Below are 15,184 nucleotides of genomic sequence, written 5' to 3'. Positions count from 1 at the left end.
GAAGAAAGAAAAAAAAATAATCAGACTTAAACAACAATCCAGAAGTCAGCAATAAGCTCCTATTATTTCATAGTTTTGCTCGCTCTCCTAACTTTACTTTAATTCTATAAGATTCTACCTACTTCTCTCACTATTCTCCAGTCTTTTCACTTCAGTCAGGAAAAATAACTAAGCCTTTAAAAAAACCCCAAAAACCAAGAATCAGCCCACCACCAAACAAACTGCTAAACCAACCAAAAAAATCCATAGCCATCATTTACTGGATTATACTTTCTGTATCAGAGCACTTTTGCCAGCATCCCTACACAAAATAAAGCGTAAAATAAACAGTGTTCGTACTTGCTTTCTTTGGAGAATGCCAACTAATACTTAAACTGATTTTTTTACCACTTAACTGAAAGTTTTATTGTTGTAGATGTTTTTAAAAAAACAAACAAAAAACCCCACAAAAGAAACCAACAAGACCTAACCTACAGCCACGTTTTGATTACTATAAGATTGGTACTAGCAAGAACATTGTATTTTTCTATTTAAGGAAAGTGAAGAAAAAAACATGTTCAATAGGTTACATCTTTTTCCATATTGCATAAAAGAATTACAGAATAGTAAGACCACAGTACTTACTTGGCCATGAGTTTTGCTATCCGATGACAGTCATTCTTGTCGTAAAACCAGATACTATAAATTGACACTTGAAAATAAGAAAAAAACCATGAAAATGTAAGACAAAGGTTTTTTTAAAAAAAAAACAGAAAACAAATCAATAGGAAAAAAGGCAAAAACCCAGCAGCCCATTACATCAGCAACATATGAATTACCATCAATTTCCACTCCAATATTCTGTGTGTGACCAAGTACCATTTATAAAGTAATCAGAAATAGCACATGTGCAAACACAAATACAAGGTCAGTCAGATTAAATTCAAGAACTACGAAATGTTGATACTGTTTGTAAACGAAAGTGGCAGGAAAATGACATTTTAACTACCAGATGCCTTCCCACTACAGTTGCAACCTTCTGTTTTGAATGATCGTTTTTACCACTTAAAATAAGCTAAAGAATCTTCATATTTTTTGAACACTCATTTTTAAGTTTTTCCATTTTTGAAGCTCAACAAAAAACAAAGTTTGAGCTACAGTATTACAGTTCCGTCAGAGACTCTCTGGAAGGTTCCCTCTCCAAATTCTTTTATGAAAAGAAGTTTCTGCATAGGAAGGAAGGGGTACTAAAGCTCCAACCATACTGTTGCATTCACGGAGCAGCTTAAAACTAGATTCATACTGAACCCTACTCTTCGAAAGTATCAGGGACAAAGGGTTCCAGCTCAGGAAGACACTAAGCCACATTCTGGCTTTCAAAGCAAAATTCCACTGAAAGTTGACAGAGTTAGACCTTGATCACTGAGCTGAGAAATACTCCATCAGAGGGAGAAGCTTCGCCAGTAGTGCCATGTACCATTTCTTCATCAGCAATTCTGCTTCAAAGAGGTCATTTTTACCCACACATACTCGTGTCCTCACCGTCCCCACAGCTGTGCCAGCACAACAGATCTGCAGAACTTGTTTCTGAACTGTATTTAATCCAGCCCACAAAGCAGGTTATTTTAAACCTTCATTCACCTATGAAGTTTGTTAATGCACAGCATGCAAGTACATCAAAGGCAATTGGACACTTTACGTATGTTACCATTAAAATATTTTCATTTCTGAAAAGACACTTTTAGCCTTTTAAAAGCCATCTTTATACTGCAGTTCAAGCAAATGTTCTTATGAAGTCGAAGTCACTAACTGATTATAAAAAGTGAAGGAAAGGAACGTGTAAAAATAGACAACCTTTTCCAGCCAGACATAGATTTTTATTTCAAAGTCGTATCCTCCTGCCCTCAACTTTTTTCTTACTCCTCAAAACACTCAAAAAACTCAATCAAAGCCAAACCAAAATTATTTCAAGCCATGGCAAAGAGGGCAGTTATTAACTAAAACGTTTTCCTAGACCTTCCAGTTATCTCCTAGACTTACTGTGTTGGACCAAAACCCTTGAAAAGCCATGCCCATGCCCCATTTCTATAACAATATCCTAAGACAAACTGAAGTTCTACTTTGCTTCTTCTTTTATTTTATTAAATAACAACTATGTGCTTGTTTCTTCAGAAGTTACAGCTTAAGTAATAGACAACAAAGCTTTTCAAGTCACAAACAAATCAATACAGCACAATTTAAGGAACTTTCTTCTTGCAAGAGATGTAAGCCAATAAAAAACCCATCTCATTCATGTAGCCAATGCTTACGAAATATTTATTAATATTTACAGTTTAATACAACTGGATTGTCTACTACATATAAACCTGAAAATATTTCCAGTTTGAACTACTTCTTTAGTCATGTAGCATGTTTTAAACACTGCAGAAAAGCCCTTTCCCTTCCCTGACTTCATTATCAGACAAACTGCCAAGAGAATAAAGCTTCTTCAAAAGCATACTTGCTGAAGAAATGAAGATAAGGAACCCATAATGATATCTTAATGGGACAAATGATAAAAGTCACACTCAATTCTGCCAGTAACAGGCCTACACAAGATCAGAAGTAGATCCAAATCTCAGTTTGGTGTACAGATTATCAGGCTTTTTTCCACTTTGTACTACTGGCAAGCAATCATAGGGAGTCACTGCAAAACATTAACAGCATTACAAAGATGTAAAGCAGATTATGAATAAGTAAACTTGGGCATTAACTTAGATATAGTCCAACAGGCTGGAATGTTAAACTTCCTCTTTTCAAAAGAGGACTCATCTGTACTATCAGCTCAGCTCCCTTTGCCCCAGAAGTATGTATGTGCATCCCAACTGCATTCGTATATTTGATCTATTTCTTACATGCGTGCAACTCTAGCTATGAACATCCTTTATTAAAATCAGAGTTGGTACTTACCAGTTCTTTTCAAATCTGTGATCTTTTTACTACACCTAGCATAAACATTAGCTGAATGTTCATGTTTAATGGCATCCCTTTCTACTGCAACTCTTTTAAGAGTTTATCCAACAGAAGCCATTAAATTGACTCATTTTTCCGTCTAGTTTAATGCTTTCCATCCAACTTTTCTACACTGAATGCTGGGCAGCATCTTTAGTAATCAAGTAAAAGTAGCTTTTAATCATCAGCAGCAACACCCTTCAGCTGGATTCACGATACGTTTTGACACACATGAAGTCATGAGTAACTGTCCTGGTTTCGGCTGGGATAGAGCTAGCTTTCTTCTTAGCAGCTAGAACAGAACTGTGGTTTTGATTTAGTATGAGATTTGGTACAAGAATGTTGATAACATTTTGATGTTTATAGTTGTTGCTAAGACATCAAGGACTTGATTTTAACATCCCATGTTTTGCTAGCATGCAGGTGCACAACAAGCTGGGAGGGAACACAGCCAGAGCAACAGACCCACAACTCCTAATTTAGGATTTGATTTTAGGCTTAAGATTGAGGCCCAAATTGGCCAAAGGAATATTCCATATCATGCAACATCATGCTCAGTATACATGGATGAGGGGGATGTCTTCCAGGATTATGGTTTCAGGATGTCTCTTCTTCAGGATCACTAGCCGGGGCTGGATCCAGTGTTAGTCAGCTGGTGGTGAGCAATTACACTGTGTATCACTCATTTGTATATGCTATTATAATAATTTTTATTATTTTATCATTATTATTTTAAATATTATTTCAATTATTAAATTGTTCTCATCTCAACTCATGAGTCTCCCTCCTTTTCCCCCTTCGATTCTCTCTCCCATTCCCCAGGGGCAAGGGAGAGTGAGCAAGTGGCTGAGTTATGTTTGGTTGCCAGCAAGGTTAAACCATGACAGTAACCCATATCAAAGATAAATCAGACTCAATAAAACTAAAAGAAGTTATCAGTTAGCTTCAGCTACATTCTTCTCTGACATACGCCATTTTTATTAGAAACACTGACCCACAAATATTTATCTAAACACATAATACTCAACTTCTCTCCAAACTTGACTAGATCAATCATGATTGAAATTGCTACGGGAAACAGAGATTTTGAGAAAACAAAAGCATTACAGAAGTCTTCCTGCTCAAGTCTAACAGCTGAATGACACCAGAAGGAAAGTCTTGGTCTCTTCTACAGTGTGCTGCCATTGCTTCACGGGACAATCAGCTTACTGTTCCAACGCCGCCCAGTTAGTAGATCTGAATTAAGAGTGGGGATAGCAAAGTGCCACAGTGAGACAGAGGCCTCATTCTTGCATTCATTCACGCTGCATCCCAAAGCTATAGTTTCACTTCAGCTTTCATTTTAAACAAGCAGAAAGAAGCAGCGTCACCATCCTTACATTCCTACAACTTTGCTGTTATAAGGCAAAACTATTAAAATGTTCATGAAACTGTAGCCTGAAAATGCTATGCCAGAAGAAGTGCACATGGGACTCATCAGCACTGCCAGTTTCAGAGATTCCAGACGCTCTCTTGCCTTAGGCAATTTAGCCATTTATGCAGATATAGCGTCATCTCATTCACAATGATGATCTGTTTAAAAGTTACCTTAACTAGCTGGAACAGTTGACAGAAAACAGAGAAAAGTTTAATTTTACAGTTCCAATTTAGATGTTGCTATACAAGAGGAACAACTGGAAGTGGGGGTCAGTAGCCTTTCAAACTCTGAAAAGAAAGGACTTGTATTTTGAAATCAATCATGGAAATTAACTTCACCTGATCTCATACCCAAGAAGAAAGCTCATATATGCATCATTTGCATATGGTATATGCATCATTTTACACTTCAAGCAGAGTTTAAGGCATAAAGCAATAAGCACAGAAAGCAAACTTGTTCAAAGCTTGTACTTCGACCAGTAGCAAGGTTAGCTGAAAAGCCACCTCTCCTCAGTCACTGTGCTCTAACATCTTCACTGAGATTCCTCATTCACTACTCATTTTCCTCAATTTAAATATTGGCCTGCCACATAGACTTAAATAATCAGAATTCATTAAAAAAGTCCTTCCCTTTCTTATTGTTTTGAATATCTTAGGCAATTTCACCAATAGTTCACAGCACAATCCCACAAGCAGTTGCACTGGAGTTCAGCAGGTGGTAAACAGCATCCAAGATCAGGAACGCTTTAACAAACTGCCATCTGGTGAAATATAGTGTGGAACAAAAGGGTTACTACTTTGCAACACTGAACCAGAGCGGAAAACCCCTTCCAGTTAGGGTGCCGTCTTTCAGGTCAAACAAATTATTTTTAGAACTTCTTAACAGCTTTCATTGGTTCCTCCCCTCCCCCTAGCTTGCATCGCTCTTCAGCTACAAAGGTATCAAGAACCTGCTCCTTTCTTATCTCAGACTAAACCACTGGGTTAATGCGCTTGCTGGAGAGCCATTCAGCTTTGGCAATCACAGAGATACATTACACTTAATGCATTGCCAGCCGGGAACAGAGGAGATAATGAGAGACTTTCCTTACCAGTAAAGACGCTGTTTTGAAACCAGTCAGGAGCTCTTTGACAGAATTTTAAAAGCCATTTGAAATCATGCAACTCATTTTGCTTTTGCTGTTCTGAAGACAAGTTTGTTTAATTAACGATAATACAGCAAGCCCAGAAGACAACAGCACTTTGTAACTGAGATTTCTGCTTAAACCTATAAACCTCTCCAAAATCCATTATCTTCGTTTTACTCTTACCCTTGGACAGGAATAAAAAGCAACCAAGGAAAAAAAAAAACCCACCCAAAACCAAAAAACCCACACCAAACGAGGACCATTTATTTTAATATCCAAGTTTTATGCTTAGCATCTGTCTTTCCAGAACCATGGACTCAAGTGAACTGGCCTGGATTAAAAAGCCTTTTAATCACGACCAACACCACCAATACAGAGGGAAAGTTATAAACGAGAAAGAAGAATACTTCCTGCAGACTTTAAGAGGTAAGTTGGCCATTGTTTAAAACTTGGACTAATTTTCCTTCGTTATTAAGTGAACTACCAACTCCAAATTCTCACATTACAGACTGAAAGAAAGTACTAAACTTTCTGATTAGACTATTATTATTGTTACCAGCAGAACTGTAAGCATGTTTTTAAACAGAGTTTAACATACTTTTCACAAAATAGAGGAAACAAGGTTAGGTTCATTAAAAAAAACAAACGGGTCATTGGGATTCAGTGCTTCATGAACAAATACTCTGAATACTCCAAAGAATGCGCATGCATCCAGAGGGAAAGTTAGACAAAGATCAGATGTACCTGGCAACACATTCCAGATTAAGCAAAAGTAAATAGCACATTAAGTATGAAGTATAATGTAACAATTTCTACCTTTTGAGAGGCATTCGAAATTAAAAATATGTTACGTTACCAAAATAAAAAGAAATTGCTTGACTTAATCACTTGATTTGTTCACATTTGGAGACAGTTGCTTTCTTTAATTCTAACAATGAAAAAATGGTGTAAGTTTTCAGGCAGCATTATGTACAACTTCTAAAGTAGACACGGTCTTTCTCAAAATTTTGGGTTTAAGTATTCTTTTGAGGCTTGAACCGTATTATGTAGCCAGAATAATTTCAAGAAAAAAGTCCAGAGTTGGGAAAGACTTCTCCATTAACAGCCAAAACGTTAAAAACGTATTATTTTCAGGGAGGGAAAAGACTCTACATGTATTACTTCTAACTGGAGTAACAAATAACAAATTGACCCAAACATCTCTCATTTCACTCAGTGAACACATCAAAAGGTAAATCTAAGAAAGGTACTGTATCACTTGGTCTATTCTCCTTCCAGGACACCCATGAGACTCCTTCATATCTCATCCTGCAAAAATGAGGAAAACCCCTCTGTTGCTCACCAGCCTAGGCTGCAGCTCCAAGGATGTCATTGCATCTTCCACAGACAGGAGGAAATGGCCCACCTTTTGTAGGCAGGTTCGCAACCTTAGTTAATTAGTTAATTACATTCAGTTTCAATTCAAGCCAGCTGGGTAATAATAATTGGATGCCACACCCCTTCCCAACAACTATGAAAGATAAGTCAGGCCCTCCTTTCCTGTGAGAATAAAATGGCAATTACTTAGTTTTGTTCTAAGAGTATGAAAAAGCCTTTGTGCAATTAGATAAAGGATCTCATGTCTTCAGCTCAACAAAAGTAAGTTCTGATATGCAGCAAACTAAAAATTCCATTGTATATTAAAAATAAGGATTTGAACAAGTAAAACTCTAAAAGAATGGTAAGACTCACCAAAAATATTATCATCTAGGATGACAGGCAAATAATTATTATAGCTCCAACCAATTATTATTTTGCTCCAACCAAGCAAAAATGTTTATATACAAGAAACTTTGCAAGCAGTATAAACGTTAGTGGCTCTGCATAGACTGGAGTACATCACTTGATACACTCAGAACAGCTCTCACTATTCACAACAGATATGCCAGAAGTCTGATCTGGTAAACATAACAGACTTTGCCTTTATTATCTTCTTAAATCAAGACAGAATCCCAGAACAAAGTGAGAACGTGAAGTTTATAATACAATAGTATTGTATTCAGTTGTAAAGATTGTTAAGATGGAACCTTCCCCAGATATGTGGTGGCATAATTTTGCTTCGATCATTTTCTACTATTTCTGCCATGCCCTGGGGAAGTGTAAACGATGATTTGTCATTCATCCTGTTACAACCTAAAGATACAGGCACAAAATATGTTTGTCTCTGCCAAACAGCAGTATTAATAAACATGATTTTAGGTTTTTAATCAGGTAGTCTGAACCATTCCCTACCTGTATGCTAAGGAAACAGAATCATCAGTTCAATCATTCAGCAGTCTCAGCAGGACAACTTGCTCTTTAGGAGTTTCTAAGGATCACAGCAGATTTCCTCAAGCAGGATACAGAAAAATCCACCACTCTACAAGGAACAGGACTGTTGCCAACACTCCGTGTAAGAAAGAGGTAGTTTTTCCTTGCACAACCTAGCAGTCCATCCTCTTTCAGTCATCTCAGAAGAACTTCATGTTAAGCCATTAGAGATAAATCACATTACATTAACCATTGGCTTAAAACTCCTATTTAAATTAGTACCAAAACTGCAAAGTTTTTTCATGCCAGCAGGCAGCTGAGCAGATGTGGACACCCTTCTGCATGAAAAGAACTTAGGACAAGAACACCCTAATCTACCTATACAAATAAAACATATACATGTTGAAATTGGTCTGCAAATCCAAATCAATCCTGAAGGGTTTTTTTGTTTTGTTTTGTGTGGGGTTTTTTTTGTTTGTTTGGTTTTAAGTTTTGCAATACTAGGCAGATAGAGGCAAGCAGATTTACCACAATGTTTCAATCATAAAATTAATTCTTTTCTAACTAATTCAGGGGATAGAACTGGGAAACTGCCTTAAAGGAAGAAAATCCAAAACACAGCAACTAAATACAAAATGTAAAGGAGTTAGTGGTGCTGAAATTGTAAGGAATAAAAAGCTTAGATGCTGTTTTCTACACTTTTAAGCTTGTATTTGAACAAAACAAATGCTAGCAGAACAGATAAAAAGATCTGCTGCTTATTCGTGGCACTCAGGGAAATAACTAATGACATACTAACTACACTGACCATTTTCAATTTGCGGTAAAGGTAGACTGTTTCTGGACATGTTACCACCCTCTTCCAGGAGACAGAACAGGGTGACAAAATAAAGGATAGTTTCCAAACAAAGTCTTTTAAAACGACAGTCAGAAAGATAAGGAGGAAAAAAAAAAAGATACTCTTGATTACTTCAAAACACAATTATTTCCCATATTCAGCCTATAATACTTTCCTTGCTCACCTTTGAATGAATCTTTCCCTTCCTCGTACTTTTCTATGTCATCCCTATCCTACCTCCCACGAGCCTCCCACAGATCTTAAACAATAGTGTTCCATAGGAAAAAGGAGAGCTTTTAACCAAGGAGATAAAGGTATAAAATTAGCTTTAGGAGTTTCTAATGAACTCATACAGTCTACCTTCTCTGATTGCTTCCTCTAGTCACCCCCACTAGAATACACCATGGTAATTCCACAGCAGCTCCTGCTTCCTGATGCCACCAGCAGTTCCAACAAATGAATCAGCTTCCTGCTTCCCCTATGTCACCACTCTTATAATTGCAATTTTTTCCTCTACTGCCATGTCATCAGCCATCCCACCCCTACCACCATTACCTACAGCTCTTCTTCCTTCCAAACCAAGTGATTTGCTTAAGCATCCAACTTAAGGCAATACTTTTCCTCCCCTCCCAATTTCTTGCCAGTCATTTACTTCCCTCGTCTTCTAGACTTCTCCACTTACTGGCAAGTTTTGCCTTGTTCCTTTCAATGACACTTACAGAAGAAGGATTGCTAAGACTCTTAAACAGCAGAGACTACCTATGTTAAGCTGGTCTTTCTCACCATAACAGAATCCATCCTACTCCCCACAGATCCCAGAGGCTTTCCAAAGGGAAAACAGGAAGGGATTAGCATTTGACTATTCTTTTAGGTACACTGAAGCATAGCCGAAGCAGTGTTCTTATCTGTAATTCAAGGGGGCGTTCTAATAGGAAGACAACATGGCGTTGAGCATGTACTGTATGCAGACAGCACACAGGTTCTCTGAGTAATTCAGTAACAGGAATCTGTCACTAGACAGTAGCAAACCAGTTTCAAGAACTTTGCCTAGAAGAGAGGACATGGAATGATAACCTCTGTATCAGGAGGACCCTCTGCATTGTGGGGTGCCTTTTATTTATCTACTTAAGTAATGTGAATTTCATATACATATATACTCCCTCCTCCTCTCTTTAAGGGCTACATAATTTATACTTTGAGCTCTTTGGAGTAATAGGATTTTTATCATGTATCTAACTGGAACACAGCACACAGACTCTGAAGCTCGATGATGACCCGAAACACTACTAGAATTCAAAAAGCAGCACGAAGATACTGACTACTATTTTACTGCTCATCTGTATAATGACTATCCCAACACCCAGACTTGCTGGAGTCTGGACTCCAGGAAATTTAGTATAGACATCTATCTCCTGAGTCCAAAACCTGTTGTGGAAAAAGAAACCTTCAACCTAGAGCCAAGCAATTTTCTGAACTTCTTCAAGCAGCTACTAGTCAATATTTAATTTTTTTACCTAAAGAAGCAGCTCTTAGAACTGTTCTTGGTGTTAAACACTTCCAAAAATCTATCAATCTTCACTATTCTTTCATATTCTTTTATTAATGGCTATAGCACTGTGTATATGTTTAGATTAAACTTATCAGCTCATTAACTAAAAAGAACATAGCAATATTGAACTTTGTTAGTATATCCTCTTTTTACTGAAAGCAGGTGGCCATCATAATGTAATATCAGGGCTATTTAAGTAAATCTAGCACTGCAGACAGAAAACATCCTCAAACATTTCCCTGGAACCTGCCCCACTACATTATACTTGAAACAGACATCACAGTAACCAGAAGTGGCCCAGGTTATAAAACAGAACATGAAGTTTATAAGGATTAAAGAAAGTTATACTCACAGCTAGCATTTCTGTAGAGAAGAAAAGGTTCATGGAGCTGAAACTCCAAATCTTTATTTACTGGTTCAACCAGGTTGTGCATGTTCAGTCGATTCACTATCGTAAAACCGTGATAAGGAGAAGCTGACCTATTGTTTCAATTAAAATAACAACAAGGGTTAATACCTTGACCAATGTATACGACTTTCTGAAACAGAGTTACGAATTAATCTTTCAGTCTCCATCACTTTATTAGCTAAAGCTTTAGCAGTCCTGAAGCACTAATAGTTGTTCTGCTATGCCATTTCTTGGCATGCCAACTAATCTCAATTTAAAACTATACTTACCTCAAAGCAGGATTAGGATTAACATTACAGTTCTACACCACTAAACCAGTGAATCAAAGATATGCCTCAAAAAAAAAATCTATTAAAAAAACTAGGGCAAAATGCCAAGTGTATCCAATACTTCACATAAGATAGTTTTGAGGCATTTTAGAATCCTTTATTAGAGGAGAAAAAATAATCCATCTAGGCAGCAAAATTTACCTTACTGTCAACAGGTATGACAACAAAAAAAGCTGTTAGCTTAAATAACATGAAATCCACTTAGAGAAGAATCAGACGCAGTAATTTCTTCCTAAAAAGCAGACTCTTAAAATATAGACTTAACCTAGTGTCCTCAAAGTAGATATTAAATTACTCAGAATTTTATTGCTTAGTGAAACAATTTTTATTATCTATATTTTTGCTAGACATCAGGTGGAAAAAGCAAGCAAGCACTGCAAAGTTTAACATAGCTTTAGATCTGTTCTCTCTTGCTGTACGAATGTCATGTCAGCGTACTCAACTGTGCCTGTAAGCAGTCATATAATCAACACAGTAGGATGATGAAGGCAGGGTAAAAGCCAGATTATCATTATCTAGTAAGATTTCTGCAATAATGCGGCCACCTCTACCAAGCAATCAACAGTAAAATCTGTCAAGAGCTTCTAAGGAGCAGCAAACAATCCTGACCATCCTTACCTACGGCAGGGGCGTTGGAACTAGATGATCTTTAAGGTCCCTTCCAAACCAAACCATTCTGTGATTCTACGATCACGGGTTAGTCTTTTAATGTGCCTAACTGAACTTGCTTGGAATAATCAGCTAGTCACAAAGAAACTTCTTGCTTAGTTTTTTTTATTTCTAGTTTGGTTGGCTTTTTTACACAAAGTATTTCCAAGCTTGGAGCTAAGGAAAAGGAGACAGAAACCAGTTGCTAGTATCCTTTCACAGTGCCAGGATAAAATACTGTAATGACCTGGTCTATGACAGTCTGTTTCAGAATGGGTTAAGTCTGCATTATTCATATTTTACATTCAACAGAGTGTTATATCATTGTTAGATTTTCGATTTGCCTGTCATTTAAACCTTAAATCCATGATTGGTTTTACGTGGTGGGTCTCCCCTCCGAGTCCTTTCCCCCATCCCATATAATTGGAAATTTCTTTCTCAGTTTAATGAGGAAATCAAGTAGCCCACAAAACTATACACTAGCAGAGCTCCAGCTTTTAGGCAAATTCATCCATTTGTCCCAAAATGGCAGAAATTAAATTAGGACAGATTATTTGTCATCTGTATTGTTTTCACAACCAACTTTATGGATTTTAAGAGACAAAGGAAGACTCAGCGTTTAACAAACTCAATACATGAACAAATGCTACTGAATTAACAAAATAAACTCAAACTAGTTTTCTGTGTGGATGCAGCATTCATCAAGTTTTATGATTTGTCAGCAGTACCTCTCAGGTGTTTTTGATAAGAGTTATTCACCTATTTGCTGAGTTTATTCTTTTCAATTAAGTATACAGATGTTAACAGCTAGACAAATAAGTAATTATGAGTTCACTGCATGCAGTAAATCCAGTATGAAAGCTACCTGAGGCGTGTTTTCTTAAGGAAAGAAAAAGAAAAAAAACCAAACTCCCTTACCTTTTATACACAAATAAGGTCCCTTCTATGTCTGTTTTCTCCTACAAAAAACAGCAATTGCATTTAAGAGATAAGCTTGTTCACATAGTTCACACAGTAGCTTTTGTATAGCATTTTAACTGCAGAAAATTACAATATCCTTATCTTTCCATCAGGTTTAACATAATAGGACTAAAAATATGATCTCTTAATCTCAGAAGCTACCTATTTTTTCTTAGTAAGATTAAGAAATTAAAACCATTTCCAGAAGATTTCATGCTATCAATGTGATGATGATAAACAGTATTCTACAACTTTCCTATGCTGAGCCTGACAGGCTGGAGCTGAACACCCTTCTCACAACTCCTTATTTTAAATATGGACTACAGTCCATATTTAGATGTCCAACTTGGCAAATATCAGCCAGGTTGCCTTCCCCAGCTGCTACTTAAATAACAGCAATGACAGCAGAGCCAACAGCAGAACAACAGCTACAGACTACACGTCTATTTCAGACTTCGATTTTCAAAGCTGCTTTTACCACGTGCTTGTGACCCACAAGCTGCAGCGCTGCACACAACAACGTTAAATTCCACATATTTCCACTTCCACGGTTTCGTGATAAAACTGGCAGCCAAGCAAAACCTGCATTTTAATACAATGACTAATACTAACATTCCTCAAATCCCACTCTTCCCGAATTAGGGCTCTGTTCGGCACGCAGGAGCAACACCAAATTGCAATTTAAACAAAAAATAATTAAAGCAAACCCAGCAGCGGCCACCAAGAGCAAAAGAAGCCTCGAGCCCCACAGCTGCTTCGGGCACGGTCCCCCCGGGCGGGCGAACGGCGCGGTGCCAAGCGCCGGCTCTCCGCCGGCACAAGCGCCCTCCGGGGCCGACGCCCCGCCGGGAGGAAGGCACCCGAGCCCCAAACCTCCCCCGCAGCGAGAGCAGCCCTCCCCGCGGCCCTGCGCGGGGACACCGGGCCAGACGGCTGCTGGGACGGGGGCACGGGCGAGCGGAGCCCCGGCCCCGCCACGGGCGGCGGCCCGGAGAGCGGCCGCGGCAGCCCGGCCTGGGGCCGCGCCGCCGCCGCCCCCCGGCCTGGGCGCGGACGAGCCGAGCCCGCTCCCCCGGACTTACCCACTCGTTGGCCTTGGGGCTGAAGCTGTAGAGCGCTACCTGGCCGGTCACGTCGGCGATGCTGGTGATGTACGGGTCGTGCTGCTTCAGGGCCGCCAGGCTGATCTCCTGCCCCGCTCTGCTCACCGACTCCATCTTGGGTCCCGGCAGCCACTCGCGGGGGCGGGCAAGAAGCACTCGCGCGGTGCCACCGGCGCACCCGTCCCCGGCGCCGGCCGGAACGCCGCGCCCCGCGCCTGCCGTTCCGCCGGCGGTCAGGCCCCGCCGAGGGCTGCGCCCGCCCGGTGCAGAGCGGCTCCTCTCGCCCCCTCGGCACCCGGGGCCCCCCGCGCCGCGCCCGCGGGCTCCCCTCTCCCCCACCTCGCGTCCGCCGTGCCCGAGGCCGCCCTGTGGCAGAGGCTGCCGAGGCTTTGCAGGGCCGCGGGGTTCGGGCGGCCGCCGTCAGCCCCTCCGACTCCGACACGCGTGGCGCAGCGCCCGCGGCTGCCGGTCGCGCACCGCCGCCGCGGAGGGGTTGGTGGCATTGCGGCCGCAGGGCAGTGGCGGGGCGGAAAACCGGCTTCGTGGGGTTCGACCGGACTGCGGTGTGTGTCCCGGGATGCTGCCGGGCACCGGCGGAGCGGGCGGTGGGCAGCTGTGGCGGCCGTGCCTCCAGCAGCTGCACGGTTTGGCCAGGCTGCTCTTTCGGACCTGGCACAGCTGGGCAACGGCCTCCACGGTCTCATGCTGCCCAGTGTCCGAAGGCACTGACCGTTGCCATTCCCTGCCAAGCAGGGAGCTGTGCTCCATCCCTGACACTTCCATCCCCTCCGTTTCAGCTGGCTGTAGCTCCGTCCAGGAGGTTTCTCAGGCATGTTGTTGCTCACGCAATGCTGTGAGGAAAGGACTTGTAGTCCTCTGTTGAAGAAGGGATCCTTTCAGCTGCAATACCCAGCGCTGCTCCCTGCACCTGCTCCCCTTGAGCGTGATGTGTGAGTTTTTCGGTTGACTTTGGAGTTGACCTTCCACATCTGGACATGCCATGAAGAGAAATAGCCTCTTTCTTTCAGTGGAACAAATTTAAGCTAAAGATGTGCATATTGTTCGGACTGTAAGAGGTCGTTATGTTTATCGTTAGTATTTATTTACATACAGTAGTAACACAAAGGCTCTGTTTATTGCAGGCTGGCACGTGAAGCGTGACGGCTGAGTCACGGGCTGGAGGAATTATCTTCCAGTACTTGGGGATGATGCTGTTTGTTCACATGTTCATCGTTATCTGATACCTGAATATTTCACGGTTTGCAGTGGGATACGGAATTTTCAATATTTCTAAAGAATTTTAGAATTAAATACTTTATTTTTCTCGGGTATAGTAAGCATATCAACTGTCCTATTTAGTACATATTTAAGTTTGCCGGAACAAGGACAAGGTAACATGCAGTGCCCTGAGCTTTGTTCCTGAATTTTTTTTTAATTATTAGTGGATTTTAGGAGCAGGGAAGTATAGAATATCTATTAGGACCAAGGCATGAATGACTTCCAAGATAGCATCACAGATTCAGCTGTGTAGCATTTTGTGCAATCT

At 40.4% G+C, this 15,184-nt stretch overlaps 1 protein-coding gene across 2 annotated transcripts in view; it reads right to left on the bottom strand.

The window, feature by feature from the left end:
- The window catches only part of DCP1A (decapping mRNA 1A), a 36,627-nt gene extending 22,869 nt beyond the window's left edge, over positions 1-13,758 (bottom strand). For both annotated transcript variants that reach the window (XM_086619019.1, XM_086619021.1), the window contains exons 1-4: positions 13,618-13,758; positions 12,494-12,534; positions 10,542-10,669; positions 625-691 (exon numbers count right to left, since the gene is read on the bottom strand). In XM_086619019.1, the coding sequence (XP_086475145.1) occupies positions 625-691; positions 10,542-10,669; positions 12,494-12,534; positions 13,618-13,752 (371 nt within the window). In that variant the 5' untranslated portion in view covers positions 13,753-13,758. The remainder of the gene's footprint in view (positions 1-624; positions 692-10,541; positions 10,670-12,493; positions 12,535-13,617) is intronic.
- Positions 13,759-15,184: the final 1,426 nt, after the last annotated feature.

Source organism: Tauraco erythrolophus, chromosome 12 (assembly GCF_009769465.1).
Source record: "Tauraco erythrolophus isolate bTauEry1 chromosome 12, bTauEry1.pri, whole genome shotgun sequence".
Taxonomy (NCBI): domain Eukaryota; kingdom Metazoa; phylum Chordata; class Aves; order Musophagiformes; family Musophagidae; genus Tauraco; species Tauraco erythrolophus.
Note: the sequence above shows the minus strand (reverse complement) of the source record. Positions and strands in the feature narration are given on the sequence as shown.